The sequence below is a fragment of the Calypte anna genome, chromosome Z, assembly GCF_003957555.1.
Source record: "Calypte anna isolate BGI_N300 chromosome Z, bCalAnn1_v1.p, whole genome shotgun sequence".
In the NCBI taxonomy this organism is placed as follows: domain Eukaryota; kingdom Metazoa; phylum Chordata; class Aves; order Apodiformes; family Trochilidae; genus Calypte; species Calypte anna.
The window spans coordinates 15,291,429-15,308,889 of NC_044274.1; the positions used below are offsets into that span (position 1 = coordinate 15,291,429).

The window sequence follows — 17,461 nt, forward strand, 5'->3', positions numbered from 1 at the left end:
AAGTTTCCCATGAGACGGGACATAAATGTGCTGTTTTTTCTTCCTCCACCCAGCTTTCATTTCTCAGTAACTTTCCTGAGATTTTTTCCTGAGATTTTTCTCTCTGTCTCTCTAAGACAGAGAGAAATATGCCTTGTTATCTTAACCCTGGCTAAAAAGAAAATTTGTTTCTAGATATCTCTGATGCAAACTATATTGAAAGCCTTGTAAATGAAAATTGAAAATTGTAAAACTTGTAAATGATGTGAAAGACATGTTTTAATGTTAAAATATGAACTGCGTTCAAACAATGGTTTAGTATCTTTAGCTGCTTAAGTCATACTAAGATTAGCTTGTATTTCAACAGTTGAAACCTCCATGACTATTCAGGTAAAAAAAATAGCATTGCTTCCTCCTAGACATATTCAAAATGGCAGTGCTGTGATCCTTTGACAGGAACACTGAAAAAAAATAACACAGACTTTTTTTAGCAATTCTATGATGAGCTACATGCTATTTTACACCTTCCTTCAAGTTCTTTTTCCAGGTACAACTATACAAGAGCTGTTGCTCTCCAGAAAAATCATCAATCCTCAGCAAAAAAAAAAAAAAAAAAAAAGTGACACTTGAAGCATAAAAACTCCAGAAGAAGGCAAAAAGCTTACAGAAATCATTTCACAATGCACAAGCATAATTTTAGACATCCTGATTGCTTGGTGCTAGCAGCATGCAAGAAAACTTGTTAATCTCAAAGCTACACTTATCCTCTATTTCAATGCTCCAAGCTTCACAAACCCCAGTTCTTCTTTAGCCCTTCTTTCCTCTGCTCGACCCTCAGACATTTGTATTATCCTAAATACAGTGAAATAGCTGTAGCACAAAAAACTACTTACAGGAATCATCCAGTTGGCCAGGTCACCGTACTTAGATACCTGCATAGCTCCAAGCATTGTCAAATCAACGTGGCCTCTGGCAACAGAAAGTGTGTAATTAGCATATCATGTTCAAGCAACAGTCCACAAATCTTAACACGATTCACAATCTTGAAGTTCACAATCTTATTACATCAATAAAAAAACACTGGCATACCACAGAGGTAGCAACCATTCTGTCACAGATGTACTTTGGATTTTTTTCCCTCTAGATGTATCACTAATGCAAATTTTTCTGTCTGCCTACTGAGCCTCAGAAATGTTATTACTTTTGTCTGGTTTTGGTTAATTGTATGCACAGTCAATCAGCTCTGAACTCATACTTTTAAGTGCAATCCTTCACATATTCATATGCACTCATTATCTTCTCAGAGCGATCAGGACTTAGTGTTTGTTTGCATCCAACTTCCTTCCCAAAAACCAAACAAAAAGCAGGTGCAGATGGTGAATTTCCATTAGGGAGGTGGAATGAGGCTCATAGTTAGAAGCCGAGAAAAGAGAATATACAGAATGCAAGTACAGATTAGATACTAGGAAATGACCAAAAAGTAGCTATTAAAACACAATTAAGAATGTCTTTATATATGGCCAGGTGGTGGTAGACAGAACATCACTATGGTATCTATTAATTACAGTATTATTCTATTTCCAATAGCCAGACCTAATTCTCTGCAAACCATCACTGATTAAGCCCATGATCATTTTACAGGTTGTTAAATGCTAACCGCATTTCAAAGAATGAATAATGATTTCAAGTCACTGACTCAGTTTATTCTTTTCACATTTCAAAGGATCAGGGTTTGCATTGTTACGTACCCTCTTATCATTGCAAATGATTCATCGCTAGAGAAATAAGAAGAACCTGGAAGAACAGTGACTGTCTCCTTACCTGTAAAAGAAATAAGCTATAGTATGTATGTATGCATTTTGCCTCTTTGACAAGTGAAGCCACAACTATCAGCCAAGAAGTGAGTGTTTTTTCCGAAATTCCTTTGGATTCTGTATAACCTTGGACCTGATTACACACATAAACCTCATCAATCATAATGAATTGCCAAGCAGTTTGTTACAGTTTTTATGATAGAACTGCCCTGCTCTTTGACCACCTGCAGTCTGAGGCAAGACATCACTGACACGAGAAGACAAGAAATCTCTGTGGACTTTAACTTTCTGTTCAAGCCACTGAAGCAGTAAGAGGTAACTTTCTGAAACAGAGAAGCATCATCTTCACGAGACAGGGAAGCTGCAAGGAAGAGCAAGCAGCCCAGATTGAAGAATCTAGAGTGACAATAATGTAGAGTACAGAAAAATACATGACAGATCTAGTCTACTCTTTCTTTGTTAAAGTGCACATTTTCCTCTTCTGCCAGAACTTTGAATCACTTCAAGCAACAACTGTGTGTACAGAGTGCCTCTGGAAAGGCATAATAAACAGCAAAAGGTGCGTTTATAAACAAAGAACAGGAAATTTGAAAGAATAAACACACCAAAAACTTAAGCACCAATTGTCACTGTGAAGAAAATATTAGTGTACCAAAAAAGGGAAAGAGGAATGAGCCATCATTAAACAGTTTCCAGAAAAGAGGACAAAAGAGACAATATATTAATAAAGAGGATGGGAACAGGGAAGGAAAAACTCAAGACCTAAGCTACCTGATTTAATTTATTCGTTATTCACTTGATGTATATTATATGCCACAACATTGTATGGAAGCTAAATTCTGACACACAAAATAGTAGAGAATTAAGGCTGTACAAGTGGTCCTGCAGTCAGAACACAAGAAATCACCGCGCCAATATCCAGACCTGCAAAGACTGCCTGAATTGTTTTTTCTCTACCATGCACCAAGCAAGGCAGTGGGAGAGACACCATGGCCTGCAAGCAGCAACATGGAGCATGAAGCCTGAGATAAAGTGACAAAATAAGGCAAGTCTGAGAAGAAAGAGGCACAGGCTGAGGACCACAGAATAATGTAATAAGAGCACTCCACTACCCGCTTACTGAAAACACTCTCAGGAGGTCAGTACTTTTAAATATTTATGATTTTTTAACAAGAGTCTACCTTTCAATTACAGGTGAGACAAACTTCATATGAGATAGTAAGAAAATGCAGCTAATGAAAAACCCACTTGCATTTCAGAGAAATAGATTCATTTGCAGATAAAAATTTGGCAAAAGCCCGAACCAGAAGAGTATTATGAAAATGTGGACTTTGGGAGCTAGTACTGAACCATTCCAGTCACCCTATTCCTTTGCCATTTAGCTTCTATTTTTTTCATATGCTCTGATAAATGTGGTTGGAAAACACTTAGAATGTTCTTAATCCAATTAAGTGTCTGTGGGATTTAGCAACTTCTGAATGTTCAGCAATGATAAGAATTCTAATTTTGGCAGTAAAGCTGAGGTTCACCTTTCCTTTGTCCTGTGTCCTGCAGTTGCAGAGGAAGACACTGGAGTGCCAATACTAGAATAATCTGACTTGCCATGTTGCATTCTAATGTCTTTTGTTATCTTCAGCCCTGCAAGATTATCTCATAAAAATATTTATCAGCCATAAATAACAATTAAAGATTGTCTTAACATCTATATAAATGCACAGTGATTTTTCAGAGTATTTATAAAGTCTTTGGGTATTTTTTTCCAGTCACTGTTTATTTGTTCTTTCTAATGCTCCTATGTTACAACTTAAATTCTGATGTGCATGTATACAGTTTCATCTTTTATAGTACTGTGTTTTATTTAAATAGTTCTTCAAGTGGCATCCTCGATAATACCTTTAAAAAAAAAAATAACAACATCAATTTCAGTTCAAGATCTAACACAGCTCTCATGTGTTTCTGATATTTTCCTTCATGCAGAGTCTCACAACTAGCTACTGATGAAATGCTGGACTCAGTTCCTTAATCATTTTTTATTTCAATTCAAGTAATTCCTTATTTAAAATGTAATACTGAAACAAGGGCAATAGCAGTATGACCATGGCTTCAATTAGTTAATCAGGTACCAAATGTTTTGATTCAGTGAGCAATTGCTTCACTGCAGCCTGGTACTAAATTAGAAGCTTGTTCAATGTCAGTGATTTATTTCCTGTGACTTCTCAGATTTTGATTGTATCTGCTAACAGCCACTGAGAAAGGTACTGTCTGTATCGATGCATACACAACATACATACGTGTATGTGTGCACATGTATATGTAAATGAAAAATATAAATTGCATGTTTCTCATATAAAAAATTACTCCACAATGTCAGCTATGTGTCTATAACCTATACCCTTCACATCTATGAGAATTTGTAAGATGTCAGGACCCACTTTGGTTTGTCTTGCAATACATAGGGGTAATTTTACATGGAAATAGAGAACAGATGCAGGCACCACTTTCCATGAAGGGAACAGAAATCAGACGGAAGCACTAAACCATAAAGCACTTAACCTTTTACACTGCATGGCTGATTCACCACTGCAAGGTGAAAAGTACCAAAACAGCTGAGCAAGAGCAGTGTGTGAGGACTGGCACTGCCCCCCTAAAGTGGCAAAAACAGCCACTTGCAGCAGAGGATTCCAGGTAGCATCTAGAGAGCTTCCTTCCTGCACTAGCTGCTGCTCCCTCTCCAAAAGCAAATGAGTTGCATTCTTGGAAACTCATTAGCCAGGAATAAACCAGTTCATTATACATAGGACATTTTCAAACATGTCCCAAACATAAATAATTGAAAACTATTTTCTGGAATACACAAGTGGAAAAGTAGCCAGAAAAGAACTCCATGTTGGCACATAGGCTTCACTAAACGTCACTTCTGGAAAGGAAGATTTGACCCTTTACTACCTGGCCTGGCAGACAGTTTCCTTCAGTACCTACTACAATGCATCAAACCACAAGCTCTCTAACTAGAATACTAAACATCTCTGTTGATCAAAATCAAGCTTCACTTACAAGAATATACAAATACATTAACATTTATAAGTAAATAAACAGAAGTTTGGGTTCAAATAGTGTTCAAAACCAAAAATTTAGATTAACAATTAATAATAATTTTCCATAAATTCAATTATTTAAAACATTTTACCTGCGTTAATCAGGTCTGGATCGACTTCATATTCAAGTGGATAAGGACCCTGATAAAAACACAGATGCATGTCAGCTTTATATAAAAATATATTTGAGATACAATTCATAACTGCTTTATTATTTCTGACTTTTATTACTGAAAACAGATCATCACAGACATGCATTTTTTGTCTTTATCAGAAAAACATTCCTGACAATATGATCCATAATTTACAACAAGTAACATCAGGACTGCTTAACATATTGTTAGACACTGTTAGCATTACTAAAAAACACAAACATGAGGTTCTGGTTTGCTTTGGGCTTTTTTTTGGTTTTGGTTTGATTTTTTTTTAACAAAGTGACATTTTTCAGAGCAAGGTAATACGGTGGTATAACTTCATAAAATGATATAACAGCGAAGATAATGTTTACTTTAAACTTTATTTGAAATTATAAGCTTTATTTAAAATTTTGATAGGTCTTACGAGGCTTGGTCTAGCAAACTACCGATGGTTCTCACTCCTTCCAAGAAACACATGTACATACAAATAGCACTGTAATAGTGAAATGATCATTTTCTTAAAAACTCCCCTGCACTACACTGAGAATTAATCAAATTGGTGGTGGGCAATGAATAAAACCCAGACATTGCAAGGTAACTACACTGCAATAAGTGACCAAGAGATACTCTTACCAAACCCAGGACTCCATTTTCACTCTGTAAGTGAACAGTTATGTCTGGACTGATGAAGTTACTAGCCAGTAGTGGGATTCCAATACCTAGATTGGCTGAACAGAATTGGTTAAGGCACAAGCAGGAACATATTCAAACCAGTAAATCTGAAGAAGTAAGCATATTACTATGATTAGATTAGATGAGATCTGCTCTTTTCACAAACATGTCCAGTTTTAGATACATGCCTCATACTTGTGATGAATTATTTTGCCATTTGGACCATCTAATTGCATTCTGCCAAATGCTTTACAGGATTAAAAACCCACAGTGAAAGTAAGATTCATTTCCAACATATGTACCTTTCTCAAGAAATTCTTGCACAATATTCAACCACTAACAAATTCTCCAGATATCCCCAAATAAAAACTCCAGGTACACTAACTCTTAATACACCATCTACTCAATAATGTAGCAATAAAATGGGGGAATCTCAGGCTCTGGGAAAGACAATGATCATGGTAATTAACCTGTCTTAAATGAAACAGCTGCAGTTAAAATTCTGAGGAGTTGTCAGTTCAACCTATAGCACAGCTAAAGGATACCATACATGCCATCCTCAAACTCTAAAGCAGCCCTTCTGATGATCCTCTCCCTCACATTGTCTCCTTGTTTTTGTTTGGCTTTTGAGTCTTCAGGCTTTCGGATTGATAAGCGCTGCAAAAAAAGCCATAATCATAAATGAAGATTAGAATCCAAATTCTTGCTCCTCAAGACACAAAACCCAATTTGTGATTGCATTGACTTATTTGGTCTAAGAATAATGTTATTTATACACCTTCTACAAAAACGACCTTTAAATCTGTCATTTCAAGCTTTTCTAAGCCAATGTAGTCACCAAATATCCCCAGTGATAGCCTTAGAGCAAACTGCTGTTTCTTTGTGTTTCTAAGGCTGACAGAATATGTCATACATAGACAACTGGTTAAGAAGGCTCCAAATATTAATTCAAATACTGGCAAGTCAGAGTGAGAGACTTTTTACCCAAGAGATGCGTAAATACATTTGTAAAACATCAGGCTAAAATACAAATATTCCACATTCTTTTCCACATTCATTCAATTCAGTGGTGCTACCCTAGATTTATATGCATGAGACATACAAATGCCAGTCATCTAAAGATACGGGGAGTGAAGCAACTATATTTTCAAATATAAACCTGTATAATCTTGCATAAATCTTCCTGATTTTTTTTTCTGAGTTTTTCTGGCCTTACATTCCTGCTTTCTAAATCACATGCAGGTGAAAATGCTACAACACTCAAGAAATCTGTAAGAATTTTTTTTTTATTTATTGTTTACATAGATTATGTTCTTTGCACATCTTTCCCATGCATATAAATATGCTTTGGGCAACATCATGTCCTGAATCCCCATGTGGCTTCACATCCTCTCTTACTTCAAGCCATTATGAACACATCAGGCAAAATTATCCTGTTCCTTTTCATCACAACAAAAGAACTTCTGTAGTATCTGTTTCCCTACATTGGGAGTCACTTTCCTCTAAGGCAGTCAGAAATGGACAATATCAATCCTCTTGAATTCTCCAGCAACTTCCTTATTATTCCTTCGCTATTGCTTCACTTGCACATTAAGGAAAAAATCAGAGAGTTTATTTCCAGCCGAAAGAAGGCTGTATAGAAAGTATGACTTGCACTAGAGGCACCATGTCTGAGCCAAATTAGGCAGGAACTGCTATTTAAAGTCAGTAACAATTCTGACAAAGCAGCTTCTCTTCATTCATCATCTCTCCTCCTACTGCATAACATAATGCTTTCATATGTACAGCCACATCTTTGACATATAATCTTATATGAAAGAGGAAATAAATTTCCTTCCTTTACTTCTATTAATGACAGGTACCATTGCCAGAATTAGAAAATTACATGAACAAAGTTAATCTCTGCTATCCTTTGTTGTGCGGTTTAGAGCAGGTTCTCCTTCCTCCGTCCTCTTTTTCTTAAAAATAGAGGGAAGGGGGCAGTTGACTATGTAGGAATGTTTACTTATGCAGCCACACCAAATAAAACAAGATATCTGTATTGTACAGAAGTCTTTCCTGGACAGCCACCTCTTCACCCACTGCCAAACTGCAGTAAGAACATCAGCTTAATAAATGCAAAATGCATTTTTCTCATGAAAGGTAAAAGCTTTGCTGTGAGATTCAGAAGAAGGAAACAGGGCATTAACTGCAGTCAAACACAACATGTCCAGACAGGGAGGGGAAGAAAAAAAAAAAAAAAAAAAAAAAAAAAAAGGCTTGACACATCTGTTTCTAGCCAAAACTCAACAACATGCAATATGCTTTTGCAGAATGAACAGTGAACAGATGGATGGGAGAAAAAAAGTTTCACATTCATTAAAGAGTTTACCCAGAGAAAAGGTCTTGCATAACTTCTAGGACTTTGTGACTCAGTTTTAATCATAAAAGTTTAATTATTACAATTTCTCTGTGCAATTTTTTTCTCAAGGTTTTTTTTTTATGTTGTGTCACATATCTCCCGCTCCACCAGCTTTTCTGTTAACATTTTGAATAATTCCCACCTCCAGAGTGTGGAGACACTGGAGAAATACAGGATTTCCAATTGCACTTTAAGAATAGTGTCACATCACCAAAATGAACAGAGGGACATAACATCACAAAAGAAAAGGAACCCTTATATAATCATCATGTTTTTGGATATTTTCAGGTACGGAATATTATTGCAGCAGTTTTTAATAGCTATTGATAACTTTTATTGAGACCAGAAATGCCACCTGCTAACGAAGTTCCTGATTAACGAAAAGGACAGAAAATTTCCATGGCCTTTTCAACATAACATAATTCAACATATGGCACAAAAGGGCCTGAGCCCAGTCCTATGTGCCCATGTCAAAAGCTCTCCAACAAAAAAGACTCTGTCAAATTCAGATTGTGGTCTAGGTGTTCCCCTTGTTGTATCTACAGAGGACTAACTCAGAGGAAGAAGGATAATGAAACTGGATTTTCCATAAAATTTTCCACTGCATTAAAGCAATCTAGCACTATAGGCAGTTGTTGTAAGTTATTCAGGGACTGAACCAAAGAAGCTGAGGTATAAGAATCAAAACTGCTAACTACCTAAGTACCTATCTAAGTTCCATTCCTTAGCAAAATTCAATACATCTCTCTCACAATATTTTCCCAGTGCTAAGATGTGGTGGCTCAAGTAAAAATCCTGTAAAGTCTAATGTACATCCCAAACATACTATGACCAAGAAGCTCGGCTACTTACTTCAATTCTCTTTTCAAACTTCTCTCCTTTTATCAGACGATCAACATAAATTTTGGGAACATGAATGTCTTCAGGGGCAAATGCTCCTACATCAACAATTTCTTCCACCTACAAAGAGAAAAGGGAAAGTGAAAATGTTTAGAAAAAAGTATTCAGTGAGAGATTTTATTAGCAATGAAGTTTCAAATATTCAATATAGACTGGATCAAATAAAGAAAACTAAAGAGTAGGACAAAAGCAATATACCCCTTAAAATAGGCTATTTTAGATTCTTTTATGTTTCTTTCAAGTGACATTTCTACATAAAAATTGAAAGTAGTTTATGTTTTAATAGACCAATTTGTGTGACCACCTTTCAGGAATATACTATGTACAGTTACATAAGCATTGTTTGTACCTATAAATGACTTCCATTTAAAGAAAAGGAAACCATTGGTTGGTAAAAAATGTCAGAGTACAAAGCAGAAGTATGAACTTTAAGGATACAAACTCAAATGCTGGTTTGATGTTTCTCTATTGTATTCTCAAAAATAAAATCTGAATAAAAACATTTGAACTGCAAGTTGATTGCGAGAAAGATGTGAAGATTAGAAATATCTACAGTTAATGAAACATTCAGCACAAAATGGCACTGAAGAATACATAGTACATTTGAAATGTCACCTATTTGAAGCACCACAAACGACAGGGTTTTCTTTCCTTCTATGTCTGACCTCAGAGTGTTCTAGATGTAGATCCTGCTATGGGCAGATGCCTGCAGCAGAGAGTCTCTGGCATGTCTGGTGGTTTCCCTGACAAATCAAGATGTGCAGAGAGTACCTCTCCCTCTACCACAAAACAGAAACTACCATTAGGGCTGTACCTGCATGCGACCACAAAAAAAATGTGTAATGTTAAAGCAACAGGCCAAAGATAATATTTGAAACAATCTACTAAAAAATAAGTAAAAATAGATTTCCAAACTGTTTCATCACCAAGAACAAATTAAACTTTCAGGTATGTCCAAAGCCTAAGAATCCCATAAAGACCCAGAAAGGGTACCTATCAATAAGGGTCCAGCACTGAGCAGGCATCACCAGTGAAGCAACACTAAAAAGCTCAAAATTCAATTTGACATCCTACTGTTACTGCACAATGCGATCAATAATAAAATCTACTATGTCTGTCAGACAATTACCTTCCTATTGTGTTTTGTAGCATGACAATAAGCAAACAAATCCACTCTAAAAACAGCAAAGGGAGAGGAATAATGAACAAACTGAAGATGACAGGATCAGTTTCAGATAATCCCCCCAAAAAGGGTGGGAGTAAACAGACAGGAAGAGACCAATTGTATAACACCAACCTCAACATTCATGGAGAGCAGAATCATTCATCTAGAAGTCCGCACCCACAGGTAAGAAGAGACAATCAAATCAGTATCTTAAAAGCTTAGTCTACTGTATTCACAAAAAAACAGTGCTATTGCACCCATTCTCTCTCACCTGAAATTTATTATGCTACACACAAATTTAAAAATTAATGTGGAGACTAAGTCAAACTACAGGGTAAAATTAAAAAATCCTGAAGCACACAGCTGAGGCACACTGCATTCTTGGTGTTACAACATGCTCAAAATGGACAAGAAGTGGTAGACAAGCCTGTCCAGGTAACCATACACAGCCAGATCATCTGCTATCAGCACTAGTCCTAAATTCACCTTTTCTAATTAAGTATGTCTTCACTTATCAGGTAGAAAAATAGGCCTGAAGAATACTAATTGCTACCAATTAGAACTTTCTCATAAGAAAACTATTCTTATGCCCTGCAGTAGCTGAAATCATAAACCCAAAAGCTTTGCTGGCATGGGTCACAGAATCATAGAACTATCATGGTTGGAAAGGACTTTCAAACTGCCCATCCTACACACCATAAAAACTAAATCATCTCCCGAAGTGCCACATCTACCTGCTTTTCTAAAACACCCACAAATGGCAACTTCACCACCTTGGTGCAACATGTTTCAATGCTTCACCACTTTTGCAGTGAAGAAGTTTTTTGTAACATCCAATAAGAACTTTCTCTGGCTCAACCTGAACCCTTTCCTCTTGTCCTGTCACTAGTCACTGGGGAGAAGAGGCCAACACCCACCTCATCACAACTTCCTTTCAGCTGTAGACAGTGGCAAGGTCTCTACTCAGTCTCCTCTTTCCCAGCTCCCTCAGTCTCTCCTCAACAGACCTGTTCTCTACACTTCTAATCAAACTAATTGCCCTTCTCTGCACCCTCTCCAGCACCTCAATGTCCTTCTGATACTGAGGTGCCCCAAACTGCACACAGTACTCAAGGTGCAGCCTGGCCCCACCACAGCTGAGTACAAGGGCAGATCAACACTTCCACTAGCTTAGTACCATCTGAAAACTCACTGAGGGTGCACTCTATCACCTCATCCAAATCATCGATAAAGATGATAAAAAGGAGCAGCCCCAGCATTGATCTCTGGAGGACACCACTTGGATTTAACTCCAATTAACACAACTCTTTGGACCCAGCCATCCAACCAGTGTTTTATCCAGTGAAGGGTGTGAGTGTCCAAGCCATGAGCAGCCAGTTTCTCCAGGAGAATGCTGTGGTGAGGCAGTACAATCTCGAACTGTTGGTGCCGAGCAATTGTGATGGAACGGTTCGACCATGGGCCCTGGGCTAAGCGCAAGGACAGCTCTGCGTAAAGCAACTTTTGTAACCGCAGGGACCAGTACGTTAGAACACTCGAAGGTTAAGGAGTAAGCAAGACGATTAGATTAAGGGACTCGGCACGATTGTAATGTCTACAAAGAAGCTCAAATGTGTGAAAGACAAGCTTTGTTAGTTAATTGTTGCTAAATGCTTTGTAACCAATCAAGTTAAAACGTGTGTAACGAGATGTAGAAATCACCAATCAGCAATATGTATACGTGGCATTAGCTCTTAGATTAGTGTATAAATATCGCCTTCTGATTCAATAAAGTAGAACATTTGTTTGCATCAAACTGGGTCCCTGTCTTGGACTGCAACAAATGGTGACCCCCACGTGATCCGGATTGAAGATTATCCGGTCGCAGGTCTCCAAGAACTCGACAGTGAAGAAAAAGGCTGAAAGGAAGCCGATAATTGTGGTGCGCACCCTCATCACCTCCTTGCGATTGGCAGGTGAGCTTGGAGAAACTTTTTGTTATGGGTTTAAAAGAAGAACGAGACGTTTATTATACTTTAAAGACTTTACTTAATAAGGATAAAAAAGTTATACCGGGCCATGATCTAAAACTGCTTTTAAAATGGACTCATGAGCATTTTTCTGACATCAATTTGGTCTCTATTTATGACCCAACATTTTGGGACGAGGTCGGAGTTAAATTATGGGATGCCACTACACGGGGCGATAATGAAACCGCCAAACTCTTAGCACCTTGGCGAACACTTTTTAAAACTTTAAAAGGGAAAGACTCTACTACTTCATCTAACCCCCCTTCCACCCCCCTGCTGCTAACCACTGCCGCTATGGTGAATGTGGATTCGGAGCCAGACCCCTTTGACCCAGACCCTATCGATCTTGAATTAGAGCCTGACCTGTATCCTGATGACTATAATGACCCGCGAAGTGTATGGGCGGCGATTAAAGTTGAGGCACAAAAATCAGGGAATATGGACATTGCTTGTTTAATTGAAATCCCCCCAAAGCCGAAACCACGTAGGACAGACAGAGGATCCATGATAGCTGTGCCTGTGTTGTATGCCGGGAAGGGGCGACCTCAATGGACCGCGCTGAATTTCTCTATTGTAAAAGAACTTCGCCGCACTGCAGCAGAAAACGGCTTAAGCTCTCATTATTTTCAAGGCTTGTTTGCAAACATTTGTGAGGGGCATGTACTTACTCCTTATGATTTAAAATCTATTGCTGCTCTTCTTCTCAATCCCACGCAACAATCATTATGGGAATCGCGTTGGAGAACGGCGGCAGAAAAACTGCTACAGGAGTATGCAGCCGGAGATAACCAGCAGCTGCAAGCCCTTACAATTAACCATCTCATGGGTACGGCTGAGTTTGGCGACCCCGCGAGACAGGCTCGAGATGTTCCGAGAAGGGCACTGATAGATAATATGCATATAGCAAAAAGAGCCTTGTTGCAAATCCCTGATGCAAATAAGCCTGAAAAAGCCTTTACAACAATTTCTCAGGGGCCAAAGGAATCTTATATGGATTTTATTTCAAAATTGCAGGATGCCCTAGAAAAACAAGTTGATAATGCCGAAGCCCGAAACATTCTCCTTCTTAAATTAGCCGTTGAAAATGCTAATCCTGATTGCAAAAAGCTTTTGAAAACTTTACCTAATCCTAACCCAACTTTAGTTGAAATGATGGAAGCCTGTAATAGGTTTGGGTCTTCCGAACACAAATACGAAGTTATGGCAGCGGCATTCAAAAATATCCAGCTCACTCCAGCACAGCCTAGATTCTCTGGGTCCGCCCCTATTTGTTACGGTTGCGGGAAAATGGGACATTCGCAAAAGCAGTGTCGAGCTAGAACACTCATTCCTATTTGTAGCCGGTGTCGAAAAGGTCGGCACTATAATAGCCACTGCCGTTCTAAGTTTGATATAGATGGGAATGTGATACTTCAACGTCAGAATGCCCTCCAGGGAAACGGGAGGCAGAGCGCGGGTCGGCGCCGCGCTCCAACACCAAATTGCATGCCGAATCAGCAGATGCACAATCTTCCGCAACCACAAGCGCCAGTGCTAATGCCGACCCAAACACCATTCGGGCCACCAGTGGCAGCGCAGGCTTGGACCTTTATTATAATTATACCTCTAAAAATGTATCTAAATCCACTAACAAACTTTTATTGCTTCCCCTGGGCTTGTTTTTTTTATAGACCATGGCCTAAAAGTTGCTGAGGAAAGTGAGAACTGCTCCTCGTACAGAGAACACAGAGTCAAAAAAAAAAAAAAAAAAAAAAGTGTGTGTGTGCCTTTGCTGTTTATAGGCTTGGAGTTTTGTCTCTTAACAATTTTATTTGGCTTTTTAGGTTTTAATTTGGCAACCATGGAGGAAACTAGGACTCCACCGTGCTGTGGTCCGGGAGGGGTCTGGGGACGCTTTTGGGGCCCCCCGACCAATTTTTGTCGGATAAGCCTCCTCTACCCCCTTGGTTCTATGCACCAGTGGACATCTGAACTTCCTCATACTAAAAAGTTGTTAAAGTCCTTCCACTGCAGTGTGAAATGTCCTTTTAGTATTGTGTTGTACTGATAACATGTTTTGTTAATGTTGTAATTCATGTGATCGTTTATATGTCGACTAAGGGATCCCTCGTCTGTATGTTGATTGTTGATTGTGCTATTCTGTTGTACTGCTCTTTTTATTGTTAGCTTTTAGGTCATGTTTGTGAAGATTTTAATGGAATGTGTTGTATGAATCTTTCTGAGCACTCGCAATCTATACATGCTGCAATACAATCACTTAAAGAAGGGATCACGCATTTGCAATCACAAGATAATTGGGACTGGTTTGATAAACTTTTTTCAGTATGGGGCTTAACAGGATGGGTAAGAAGGTTAGTTAAGACTGTTTGTTATGCTTTATTTGCTTTCTTGCTTTTGCTAACATTGCTACCTTGTATCTTCCAATGTTTTCAATGGATGCTCAATCGTGCCATGAAAAGAGTTTATCTTGTTCAGTCAGAAGGGGGAATTGAAGCAGTACAATCTCGAACTGTTGGTGCCAAGCAATTGTGATGGAACGGTTCGACCATGGGCCCTGGGCTAAGCGCAAGGACAGCTCTGCGTAAAGCAACTTTTGTAACCGCAGGGACCAGTACGTTAGAACACTCGAAGGTTAAGGAGTAAGCAAGACGATTAGATTAAGGGACTCGGCACGATTGTTATGTCTACAAAGAAGGTCAAATGTGTGAAAGACAAGCTTTGTTAGTTAATTGTTGCTAAATGCTTTGTAACCAATCAAGTTAAAACATGTGTAACGAGATGTAGAAATCACCAATCAGCAATATGTATACGTGGCATTAGCTCTTAGATTAGTGTATAAATATTGCCTTTTGATTCAATAAAGTAGAACATTTGTTTGCATCAAACTGGGTCCCTGTCTTGGACTGCAACACTGTAGGATACTGAGTCAAGGACCTTGCTAAAGTCAAGGCAGACAATATCCACAGCCCTTCTCTCCAATAAGCAGGTCAGCCTGTCATAAAAGGCATCATCACAGAATCACAAAATCATAGAATGTTAGGAGATCAGGTTAGTGTCCCAGTTTGGGCCAGGATAGAGTGAATTTTCTGTCTTGTAATTTTGCTTTCTCCTGGTTGTCCTTCAGATACCCCATAATGGTACTCAGGATGATGTGCTCAATCAGTTTCCCCAGTACTAACGTCAAACTAACAGGCCCATAATTACTTGGAGCCACCTTCTGTCCTTCCTTATATATGACAGTTATGTTAGCTGATTTCAATGAGCTTTTACAAAATTATGCTGTCAGAAATCTTGACACACTGTATTTACCCCTCTATAGAATCCAAAGAATATATAATTCAGCCTATAAGTTATTAGATTTTATTATTACTCAGACCATTCCCTTAACTGGTTAGTATTTTGTCTCTTTGGAAACAGCAGTCATCTGATTGCTCCAACACTCTCCCAACTCTGCTCACACTCCAGCTGCAACACTGTCGGTGGGCTGCCAGCAACTTCCGACATTATTGCCAGGACTGCTACCACAGATGCCCAAAAGAAGTGAAATCAGGAAATCTGATAGCCATGGGAATTGGCAACTTAACTTTCTGTGACCACTGTAACTCATAACTCAAGCACCTTTCTGGATAAGAATGATAATGCAAAAATAGAGCTCCATACCTGGGTATATGCATTTCCTTTTCAGGTTTCATAATCCTTTATGAATCTTTTCTCTAATATATCCACTGCCTAAGCCTCAATGAGACATGCAGGAGAGCATTCATATTAATAATTTAAAAGATGTGTGTGCTTTTTCTTCCTGTTCAGCTCTCCATCTTACCTATCTTTCCGTTCCTTTTGCTCTCTATTTATCTTGCCTCAGGCTTTATTTTGTTATGTACAGAAGAATCCCTGTAAACATCTAAAATCATGTGCCATGCCTCTCACACAAGAGGCATAAAGCCAGGCAAAACATAAAGAGGGAACTAATCAGGGCAGACCACCTAGATTGCTTTGATCACATGCTCATTTTACATCTTAATGTCATCAACATACTAGAAGGTAAAAAGTGTTTACAACTTTGCTACACAGGTAAAGCTAAAGAGTAACTTCAAGAAACCATACTGGCCAAGTTCCCTTTCCTGGGAAGTGTGTTGCATGATTTAAAAATCCTTTAATTGTTTTGAGAGTTTCATAGTACTGGATTTCTTTCTTGATATAAATACTCTTGCATCTTTTTTGATTGCTGACAATTGGAGAAAAATGAATAAATTCAATAATTTCTAAATACTGCTTTATCCACAAGGACACCCAAAATATAAAAGCTTTTCTCCACTATGATTCATAGGAGCCTTCTGCTGTTCCTTTTGCTATCAGCACTCATAGAATCCATGGTCGTTTGTTACACAATATCACTTCCTTCAGTAATTTAAATCAACTTTTCCCCTTTTAAAGTAGTTTTGTTCATTTTTGCTTATGGAAATCACACTTCTGTAGTTTCATGTCAGAATTTTTAAGTGCTTCCAGAGACAGAAAAGAAATTTCAAAGGTCCTGGACTTCAATAAACAAAGACAAAGAATTGTAGAATCACAGAACTCTGCTTCTTGAGCAAAAATTGGCTAGGAAATTACAATGGCACACCCACATATGCCAAAACACTTGAAAAAAAGACAGCTTTTTTGAGTACGTACTTCTTAGATTATCTCTGCAGCCTAATGATTCTAATTAGGTCTTTTACAATAAGTGAAATGTTTTCAGCTGTTTTAGTTTTAAATCTCAATGTTCATAGAACTTAACTATAACCAGAAATGACAATATAATTCCTAATTACAGGAAAAAAAAAATTGAAAATGCATATGTATGAGTGGATGAGAGAGAAAGAGACTGAGGAGGAGAGGAGAGAGAAAGAGATTGGGGAGGAGAGAGAGGTTAGTAGAAACTATACATTTTTAAATAGCTTATTTTTACACTGGCTTTATTAAATCTAGCACTATCTTAATTAGCCTAGTACACTTCAGTTCTTCAAACTGAAATAATATGAATACCCAATATGAATACCCAAAAGTAAGTGGAAGAAATCACGACCAGGCATTGGAATGGATTGCCCAAGCTAGTGGTGGAGTCAACATCCTTGAAGGTGTTTAAGGAAAGGCTGGATGTGGCACTTAGTGCCATGATCTACCCCTATGGTGGTGTTAGGTCATAGGCTGGATTCAGCCTATGGCTCTTTTCCAGCCTTATTGATTCTGTGATTATAACTATCAGATGTGGTCAAATGTCCAAAACAACAAAAGAATGAAACCAAATTT

At 38.1% G+C, this 17,461-nt stretch overlaps 1 protein-coding gene across 1 annotated transcript in view; it reads right to left on the minus strand.

Moving 5' to 3' along the window:
- OXCT1 (3-oxoacid CoA-transferase 1) overlaps window positions 1-17,461 on the minus strand; it is an 85,896-nt gene that overhangs the window by 24,959 nt on the left and 43,476 nt on the right. The window contains exons 8-13 of the mRNA XM_030467742.1: window positions 8,951-9,058; window positions 6,243-6,354; window positions 5,659-5,753; window positions 4,981-5,029; window positions 1,728-1,800; window positions 873-948 (exon numbers count right to left, since the gene is read on the minus strand). Of these exons, the coding sequence (XP_030323602.1) occupies window positions 873-948; window positions 1,728-1,800; window positions 4,981-5,029; window positions 5,659-5,753; window positions 6,243-6,354; window positions 8,951-9,058 (513 nt within the window). The remainder of the gene's footprint in view (window positions 1-872; window positions 949-1,727; window positions 1,801-4,980; window positions 5,030-5,658; window positions 5,754-6,242; window positions 6,355-8,950; window positions 9,059-17,461) is intronic.